Raw genomic sequence first — 9,448 nt, forward strand, 5'->3', positions numbered from 1 at the left:
CCAGTGAGAGCTCTCTCGGGAGGATGACTTTAGCTCCCTCAGGTTTTGTCTTCACATGTGGCATTGGAATTGACACGCCTGTCCATGAATGACACATAAAGGGCTGGCAGTTATAAGGTCTATGCTTATTGGGATGTTATGTCTATATAAAAGTGAGAGCTGGACTGCATTTTTCTCTCCATTAAGAAATTAAGAGACCCATGTTACAAGTATACCAAGATACCTGGTAGCAAAGTCTTTTGAGACTCTTGATCCCTAGGGCAGGAGTATAAATAAAGATACAGCTGTAAATCTATCAGCCACCATTGGCCAAACAGCCAGAGTCTGCAAACAGTATGGAACATCCTTCAATTCCTTAACTCAGTTGTACTGGATAATACAATTCCCTACCATTTTCTTTTCATTTTTGATGTCTTTGTTTATTTATTTGGCCATGCTGCTTTCAAGATCTTAGTTCCCAGATCAGGGATCAAACCCATGCCCCTGTATTGGAAGCTCAGAGTCCTAACCACTGGACCACCAGGGAACTCCCTACCTTTCATTTCCTAATGGCTAAATAACGAGGTGTGCTATTGCTCACCCTGCTTGCTGCACTTACATCAATACCTCTGCACAAGTATAGATGATCCTAGATAACGCTCCCAAAAGACAAAATGGTTATAAGATTAAAAAAAGAAAGAAAGAAAAAAAGAGATCCTTTTAATGATCTATTTAGTTGGCTCCCTTCAGGACTAGGTATTTTTTTCACTCAGTTTTACAGATGACTGTCGTTTTCATTTTATGTATTATTATCCTTTTAGTAGCTTTCAAGCTACTCATGGCATGTATCTCTACATGCTTCAATTCAACTTCTAAAAGTACACGTACAATGTTTGTGCAACAAATCAATATGACTGATAACATGTATAGCCTATAAAATGTTTCCCTATCACCATATACCTGTGTCAGCCACTCCTATTAAAATGATTGCCGACAACTCCAAGCCTCTTTGCCTAACAGTCAGCCATATCCACTTCAACGAGAGGCATGGAACAGAGAAAGACTTAGGTTGATGAAAAATTAATCAATAGTCGATCTAAAGGAGAAATAGATGGTTTTCTTTGAGCCAACCTGAGAATTACAACCCTGGAAATAGTATTTCAGAAAGCTCTAAGGCACAGAAGTCGAAGGCACAGTTATATATATATTTGAGACAGAGGATCATATATCAAAATGACACGCTGACATTTTACATAAAGTTCACCAAAGATATATAGTCCAGATCTACACATAGGAAGCAGCCGCAGGTTACAAAATTAGGAAAGCATTAAGAAAGTTATAATCTAAGGATTACATTGCTGGCATCAAAAGAAGGGGAAGAAAACATTGATCTTTACGGTTGAGCAGCCCTTGCTGCCTTTGGGGAGGCCTGGTTAATGTATAATGCAGGCGCACACTGCTCAGTAGGCAGGGCCCAGTACAGGCAGGCAGCTGTTGTGCTTAAATTTTCTTATCTTCCCTTAAAACTTAAGATCTGCTCCACAGCGATTGTGTCTCCCTCTCTCCCTGCCACCCCCCACCTCCCAAGATGAACAGTCACTGGAATACCCAGAAAACCCACGCCTGGCGATGGCCACAGCTTTTTCTCCCACCAGGGGAGAGGGCAGTACTCCTCTGCAGGTAAAAGACCAGGTCCGCACAACCCACGAGGGTGCATCCTTCCTGGAAAGGCAGTGCCTGGGGCTGACTGGCCCTGACATTGGGTCGGGTTGGGGTGGGGGGCACTCCTGGTGTCTGTGCACCCTGAGAGAGGGGTTTGTAGAGAAGAGGAAGGCCTTGTGTTCATCATTTAATACATCTCTGGTCTGGAGAATATGTGTAAGAGTAAGAACATTCCTGTTCACACAGGAATCAGTCATTCACGGAATGAGTGCAGTCAAACACCTAGTCTCACAATAACTGGATGGCAGTGGAGGTCACTGGGCTCTCATTCAGCAAGCCAGCTCCCCACGCCCAAGGTGGGGCCTGCAGAGCACCGAGTGGGCGCCAGCTGGATACTGCAGCCACGTGGAGCCTACAGCTGTGCTGCAGCCGCTCAGCCGCTCCGGGGCACAGGTGCACCCCTCTACTCTAGGGCGGTGGGAACATATTTGCAACTGAAAAGTGTGGAGGCCACCAACAGTTAGCTTTTTTGTTTCATCAAAATTTTATTAACAAAACCAGAGTTCGGGGAGGCACAGGTGAGCAGACTCCACAGTCCCACCCAGGCACAGAGAAAGGAGAGACAAAAGACGTGAAATTCCAAGGCCCTGCTAAGGGCAGACGGGCAGTCAGACGGTGGACGGATGGGCACAGGGACTCAGGGGCCGTCGGAGGAACATGAATGGCAGACCAGACAAACGGGGGTCCGGGGCCGGGCCGCCCGCAGCGCAGGGAGAGAGGACGCTGGGCCGCCGGGGCTCAGCGCTCGGCGCTGGAGCGCAGGTCGGTGGTGAGCGGGTCGTGCTGGATGGTCTGGTGCAGCATCAGAGCCAGCAAGCCGGCCCGGTTGGTCATGGCCGTGCGAACGTTGCGCTCCTGCTCGAATAGCTCGTCCAGCTTGTACCACTGCGCGGGGAGCAGAAGCCTCAAGCAGCAGCCCTGGAGCCCCGCTCCACTCGACCCCGGCCGCGTCCACACACCGGCGGTCAGGGCCAGGCGCGCGGTCAGGACCTACCACGCGCACGCGCTCCAGGTCCACCTCGGCACGCCGCAGCTTCTCCCAGCAGTAGTGCCGGTTGCACTGGCGCTTGGGCAGACGGCAGAAGTCACCCGTGAGCTCGAAAACATCCCTTACGAGGGGGCACCCGCATACCTCGTCAGCTGGCACCTGCGGGGAGCCCAGGGTGGGTGGGGGAAGTGGCAAGTTCGGAGGAGTGGGAAGGAACGAGAGGGGAGGTGGGGGCAGAAAGAAGGGAGGAGTGCAAGGAAGGGTTGCATCAGAAAAGAAGGGGTGAACATGGGCGGAGGAAGGGAGCGGGGGTGGGAAAGCCTTACTTTGGGGTCCCGTGAGTGCTCGGGGCATAGCACCTGGAGCCGCTTACAGTACGTCTTGCTCTGAGGGTTGTAGACGTCGCAGAAGAGCCGTGTGGCCCTGGGGGTGTGGAGCGGAGGACGTGGAAGAGGAGCACGGCAGCGCCCCCGCCCGCACCAGCCGGCGGCCACTTCTGACCCCGCCTTCGCCCCGCGCTCACCCCTCACGCGCCCACACTCACCCCTCGATGCGGGTGGGGTACATGGACCCAAAGGACGTCTGGCTCTCGTACTGGAGGGGCGAGCACAAAAGGAGGGAACTGTGGGCGTGCGCTGCGGCCCTCGCCAGACGGCCCACCTGCCCCCCACAGACCCCGCGATGTCCCCACACCGTCCACCCCCTCGGGCCAACACCCTGACCTTGGCGTAGCAGCGCTCCATGTGGCGCAAGGCAACACGTGGGTTGATGGGGTGCCCGCAGGAGACGCAGAAGATCTGCAGGTCCGTGTCGTCACTGTCACCCTCGTTGCTCTGCGCGGGCGGAGGGGACCATGAGGCCGGAAAGGGCCAGGCGCGGGGCCCTGCGCCGGGCTGCCCCGGCCGCGGCCCTCACCTCCTCATCCTCGCGCACCGCCTGCTGCTTGGCGCGCAGGATGATGGCCTCGAGCTCGTGGAAGCGGCGCTCCATCTCCTGCAGGCGGGTGCGCGCGCTCTGCTGCTCCCGGCGGATGCGCTCGAGCAGCTTCTTGCCGTGCTCCTCCGCGATGCACGGGCTTTGCTGCCACTGCTGGATGCGCTGCGGGAGGATCTCGTAGATGCGGCTGCGGGGACGCAGAGAATTGGGTGCGCAGGGGAGGAAGCCAGCAAGGAGGCGGGTAAGTGGGGCGCTCCAATGCACGATGGAAGGGGACTCAAAGGTAAAAGGGTGCGTAACCAGGTAAATGAACGGGCAGACGGAGGATGGGTGCGTGAGCAGGTGGACGGATAGGTGGGTGCTTGGTTGACTGAACAGTGGCCACGTGACTGACTGGGGGCTCCGGTCATGCCCTACCGTGTCCTTCCCGACTCCCCCGAGACCCCCCAAATGACTCACTTGGCCGCCAGCTTCATGCCACAGTCATCAGAGCAATACTTGGAGCCGGGCTGGGCGGCGCGCACGCAGCCAGGCCCCAGGCACTGTGGCAGCGACGCGGGGTCCTTGGCGTCGGCCCGCTCCGGGTGTTTCCATTTGTCCTTGTGCTTCTGCTTCTGTCGATGGCGCTTGTATCTTTCGTCCTTCTGTGGGACGACACGAGTGGGGTCAGGGCGGGGCTAAAGTCGCCCCCGGACCCCTGATGCCCCCGGCGCCCCAGCCCGTCCCCTCCCCACACCCACCACCCTGTCACCTTCTTCTCTGACTTCTTCTCCCGCCGCTTCACATGCTTCACTTTCACCGCCCTCTTCCGCAGCGCCGGGTCCAGGAACGGGGACTCCTCCGTGTCGCTCATCCAGGGCTGCCAGTGAGGCAAACGCTGATTCTCCTGCGCTCCTGGTGGCCTCCCCACGACCTACTCAGTCCCCACATCAACCTTCCATACCCTCTGCCTCCTCTCTCCTCATTACGGATACTCTCTGCTTCTGTAACCTCTACTTGATGCGAAGAACTGACTCGTTTGAAAAGGCCCTGATGCTGGGAAAGATTGAAGGCAGGAGGAGAAGGGGACGACAGTGGATGAGATGGTTGGATGGCATAACCGACTCGATGGACATGAGTTTGAGTAAATTCGGGGAGTTGGTGACGGACAGGGAGGCCTGGCATGCTCTAGTCCACGCGGTCGCCAAGAGTCGGACACGACTGAGCGACTGAACTCAACTCAACTGGACTGACCCTTCCACCATGGGACGCTCTGCCTGCTCACCAGGCTGTGGTCATCGAAGGCCCCTGCACAGAAGTCCTGGTACAGTTCAGAGTCCAGTGGGAGGTCCTCGTCCGAGAGCGGCTCGGGTGTCGCCGTGGCCTCCGGTGGCTCCTTGACTGCCGCAGATGCCACTGCCCCCTCGTCCTCTCGGAGGCGCCCCAGCTTCTGCGACGGCTGCGGCTGCGGCTGGGTGGGCAGGGGCCGCCGAGGCCTTGGCAGGGACTCTGAGGGCGTCACCGGCGAGAGCTGCGGGGCAGAATCTCAGGACTGGCCCTGACCGCCCTGCCCGCATGCCCCGCCCGCCCTGGGGGGCTGGACTCACCGAGGAAGGGAAGTACTTGTACGATTCCTGTGCCGGCAGGAGGAAGGCCCAGGTCAGCCCCAGGTGGAGGGAGGGGGGCCCTGCCCTCGCCCTGCCAAGTGCCTGACCCCACCCACCAGCCCTGCCTCACCTCCCCAGACACACCAGCCTGCCCGAAGCTCAGCAGCAGAACACCCTGCCCCAGCCAGGCCCGACCACCTAGAAATGCCTGGCCCTACCCCGTCCACCTGGGGCTGGGGGCTCCCCTGCCAGCCCGGCACATCTGGTCACACCCCGCTCATCTGGACAGGACAGGCCGCTCACCACCTGTCTGAACGCGGTTAGACCCCACCCTGCCTGCCCCTGCCGGCTCTTCCTGGACACGCTGGCCCCCCCGCCTGACCCCGCCCAGCTCTGCCCATGCTCACCCGGGCCCGAAGTTGGCACTGACGCAGCCGGCACTTCTGCCGGATCTTGTTGGGGCCCCCAAACTTCTTCATGTCTCGGCAGAAGTCGCAGTGGCCACAGTCCTCCGTGCGCCGGCAGGCCTCGCACTCGCCACACATGCGGGCTGATCGTTTGACCTGCTGCTGCTGCTGTTGCTGGTGATGCTGGCGGAGGGGCCCGGAACTCAGGAACCAAGCAGGGCCTCCGGGGGGGGGCCCTCACCGATCCCAGCCATAGCTGCCACTCACCTGGCTGGGCGCGGCCACCAGGGGCTGTGGAGAGGATTTGTGGGGCGAAGCGGATCCCCGAGCAAGCATGGCCCCAACCCCTGTCCCTGCCCCTGCCCTGCGCTGCAGGTCCGGATCCGGGGCAGGCCTCTTGCGCCCTCCACCCTCATCCCGGGGCTCACTGCCGTCTCGCTCGGAGCTGTCTCGCTCCCGCGACTTCTTATGCCGGTAGCGGATCTCCAGCTTGGGGTCCTTCTCTGTGGGGCAGAGGGCAGGGCCAGTGGGGGTTGGCATGGGGGGACCTCGAGGGGCCCCAGAACTCTTTCTTCCTTCCTCTTCTGGCCCACCCACCGGCTCTGTCTCCCTACTGCAGGGCAGAGCTGCCCCTTTTATCACAGCTCACAGGGCACCGACCCGCAGTCACTCTGCTCACAGCCACCCATCCACTGCTCCCCACGACCCACCCTCCCATGAAAGCTCCTCTTCCTCCCTCGAAGCCCCAGCTGCCTGCCCCTCACCTCGGCACTCCCGACAGTACCACTCTCGGATGGCCTTGGCCATCTTCTCAGTGATCCGGATGCAGTCCCCGTGAAACCATTCATTGCAGTTGTCACACCCGCTGCGGAGGATGGGGTGAGTGATGGGAGACGTGAGGGGCGGGACCCACTGGCCTCACCCCACCTGGCCAGGTGTCCGTCCCGCCCGCCTCTCCCGGGCTCACATCATGAAGCAGTTGATGTCTGGTTTGCGGCAGATGCAGTAGATGGGCGCATTCTCCCCATTCTCGGACTTGCTGTCCTCCCCGGCGTCTGGAGGCTCTGGATCTGAAGCGTCGCCCTCCTGTGGGACCCGCCCCCCCATCATGGCACCTCATCCGACTAGTACAGGCCCATCATGGCTCACCACACATCTCAAGTCTCCCAGTGCAGACTTCCCACACAGCTCCTCATTAAATCTCTCCATCGTAGTCCCTGTAGACCACTCCCCATCGCTCACCCCTGACACCTCATTACTCTGCTTCTTCACTCGTCTCAGAGTTTCCAATCACTTACCCCACTGACACCCCCATCACTAGACACCCACTCATATAATGGCTCGCTGCAAACACCCTGCCACTCCCCACATTTTGCCCCTGTCATGGCTCTTCACGGGTCCCCCATCACAGGCTCTCATAGGCACCACTTTATTCATTCGGCAGACTTCCCAGCACGGTGCCCTTCAGATTCCGGAGTGATCAACCTCACCGGCGGCCCCGCCCCCCTGGATCCCTGATACGGACTCATCACGGCTCCCTCCAGACTGCCCCAACACAACTCGTCGAAACTCCCCCCATCACTCTGCACAAAGAATCCCCCATCGGGACCCTCAAGGCACTACCATCAGGGATCCCCGCTAAACTTCCATTACAGACCCCCATGATGGCTCATCAGAGAACTCCCCGATGGTTCCCCCACGAGTGAAAATTCGGACCATCAGACCCCCCGTCATTCTACCCAGGGACCCTGGTTAAGGCTTACCACAGACCCTCCCCCCTCCCCCATTCTGCCTACAGTCCCTGGTTATGGATCACCACAGACCCCCACGAGCCTACCAATGGACTCCACCATTTCCTACCTCACTGACCTCTAACCGCCGACTCCCTCCTGGGACCGCGCACTTACCATCTCTCGGCTCCCGACGCACCCGTTCGCGAACCCCGCCAGCGACCCGCGAACCTGCACAGACCACTCGGCGGCGTCCGCGGCCGTTGCAAAGGCGCCCACAAGCACTTCCGCTTTTCCTGGTGCCTCCCAGGCACCGTACTCCTACTGCGCAGGCCCAGTGCGTCGGTTCCGCGACACACAAGTTGCTGTCGCCCGGCTAGAGCTCTGACGGTCTCCGAGGTGCCGCCATCTTGACTACTGAGACCGTACGGCAGCCGAGTCCGTGTGTTCTCGGGAAACATGGCGGCGCCTGTAGTTCACCTTTACCAAGGGAGCCGCCATCTTGTCGGCCGGCCTAGTCCGTACAGTCACTATCTGTACGGCCGCTAAGTTTAGGCAATATGGTCGCCCCTACTGCGCGACTTCCATGCTGACGCCGCCATCATGGAATCCTACGTTCAGTGGCAGCGTCCTAATCGGCCACCGAGAGGGCGCCGCCATCTTGCCGGTGGATTCTGGCGCCAGCAGCTGGTACTGCCTAGCTGTCTATAGGGAAGGGGGCCCGCTTTTAGGAACACTACCTGGATTGAGTCGCTCTTTCCACTATTCAGTCGTTTTTCCTTTCCGCATCTACTAATGGACGTCTGTATACTGTGTGCCTTATGCTAGGAAGGAAAGCAGTCCCATCGTTATGCCTCCCACATTACCTCTGACTAAGGAAATTTTTGCCTATTAGGGGCAGGGGAAGCCCAGTCAGGCTTATATCTGATTTGGCCTAAACTTTATGTAAAACTGGAACAGCCTGATTTATGATCTGTCAAGTACACGTTGTACACTTGTTCTAACCACTGCGGTTAAAGAATGTGTAAGGTATAGGTCCGGCGAGTCAGAAAAGGAAAGAGGACGTCAACAAAAGTAGGTTACCTTTATTCAGGCAAGGAGGGGCGACGGTCGGACCAGGCTGAGCGCTGTGAGGGATCAGGGAGGCTCCATATTTATAGGGAGGTTTGTGGAAGCGATAAGGGAAACGTTAATCAGGCGGGAAATTTTGAGTATTCTTTAGTTGAGATGACATTTGTAGTTGGGCAGGGGGTGATAAGTCTTCTGGGCAGGTGTAGGGGGTGGAAGGTTTCCGGACAGGGGGCGATTAAGTCCCAGATGGATGCAACAGGCCTGGAGCATCAGGTTGGAGCTAAAGTTGTGTTTTGTTTTCTCCCAAGTTAGATGATTCAACAAGACTGTTGTTTTCTTTTCTAGGCCCAAAAGACTCCTTCAGAATGCCCACTTTCCGATAGGGAGAAATGCCTCCCTTTTGTGGTGAAGCAAACCTGCTTTCTCCAGTAATTATTAACTTACAGGAGTTTCCCATATTTTTCTACTTAGAATCCCCGGGGGGGCGGGGATTAACTACTTAATCACCTATTTTTGTCCCTTCATTCTGTTCCTTATTATTCCTATGACACCAATGCCAGCACTCCTTGGAGGATAAGGTTCCTGTCCCACCTGCCAAGGTCATGCTCACTCACTATGTGTCTGCTAATTTGTAACTACACATCGCTGTTGAAACCTTGAAGGAACATACCTCTGCCGTGTTTGATGTATTAATATGTTCTTTTTTCTGATGCTGTATAAAACTGTTGAAAATATGCTTCTCTAGAGTGCTTTCTTCCTTGGTGGAGGCTGCTGCGCTCCTGGGCCAGTCCTCAGCTTGGTTCAGATGAAAGTCTCTTCTGTTCTTTAATGTAGATTGTTTATTGATTGTCTGTGTTGATACCTCCCACCACTGTTTGCAGCTCACTCCTCCCAGCAGTGCCTTAGCCAGGCCTACCTGGTGATTCAGCCTCTGGGCCTCTACAACAGCACTCATCCCTCAGAATTAGGCAACAACTGAAGGCCATATACGATGGTGACCTGACCATCTCTGGTGAGAATGGCTGGACC

The 9,448-nt window shown here is 57.0% G+C and overlaps 1 protein-coding gene across 2 annotated transcripts; it reads right to left on the bottom strand.

Annotated features, from left to right (window-relative positions):
* Window positions 1-2,161: 2,161 nt before the first annotated feature.
* Window positions 2,162-7,755, bottom strand: CXXC1 (CXXC finger protein 1). 2 transcript variants are annotated; one of them, XM_061130761.1, is made up of 15 exons: window positions 7,526-7,753; window positions 6,586-6,704; window positions 6,383-6,483; window positions 5,886-6,121; window positions 5,619-5,801; window positions 5,212-5,238; window positions 4,890-5,135; window positions 4,377-4,484; window positions 4,085-4,269; window positions 3,605-3,812; window positions 3,412-3,522; window positions 3,234-3,283; window positions 3,016-3,112; window positions 2,696-2,848; window positions 2,162-2,586 (listed from the first exon to the last, which is right to left on the bottom strand). In XM_061130761.1, the coding sequence occupies exons 1-15, from the start codon at window positions 7,526-7,528 to the stop codon at window positions 2,440-2,442; spliced, it is 1,974 nt and encodes a 657-aa protein (XP_060986744.1). In that variant the 5' UTR covers window positions 7,529-7,753; the 3' UTR covers window positions 2,162-2,439. The 2 variants fall into 2 exon arrangements, with proteins under 2 accessions (XP_060986744.1, XP_060986745.1); XM_061130762.1 differs by lacking the exon at window positions 5,212-5,238 and having other exon boundaries at window positions 7,526-7,755.
* Between the last annotated feature and the right edge of the window lie 1,693 nt (window positions 7,756-9,448).

This window comes from Dama dama, chromosome 27 (assembly GCF_033118175.1).
Source record: "Dama dama isolate Ldn47 chromosome 27, ASM3311817v1, whole genome shotgun sequence".
Lineage (NCBI taxonomy): Eukaryota > Metazoa > Chordata > Mammalia > Artiodactyla > Cervidae > Dama > Dama dama.

Excerpts from the sequence above, each read along its gene's own strand:
- CXXC1 (XM_061130761.1), bottom strand. Across the intron at positions 5,239-5,618 it reads AGTGCCAACTTCGGGCCCGG|GAATCGTACAAGTACTTCCC; the intron begins GTGAGCATGGGC and ends CTGCCGGCACAG. Across the intron at positions 4,485-4,889 it reads CCTTCGATGACCACAGCCTG|CCCTGGATGAGCGACACGGA; the intron begins GTGAGCAGGCAG and ends CCTCACTGGCAG.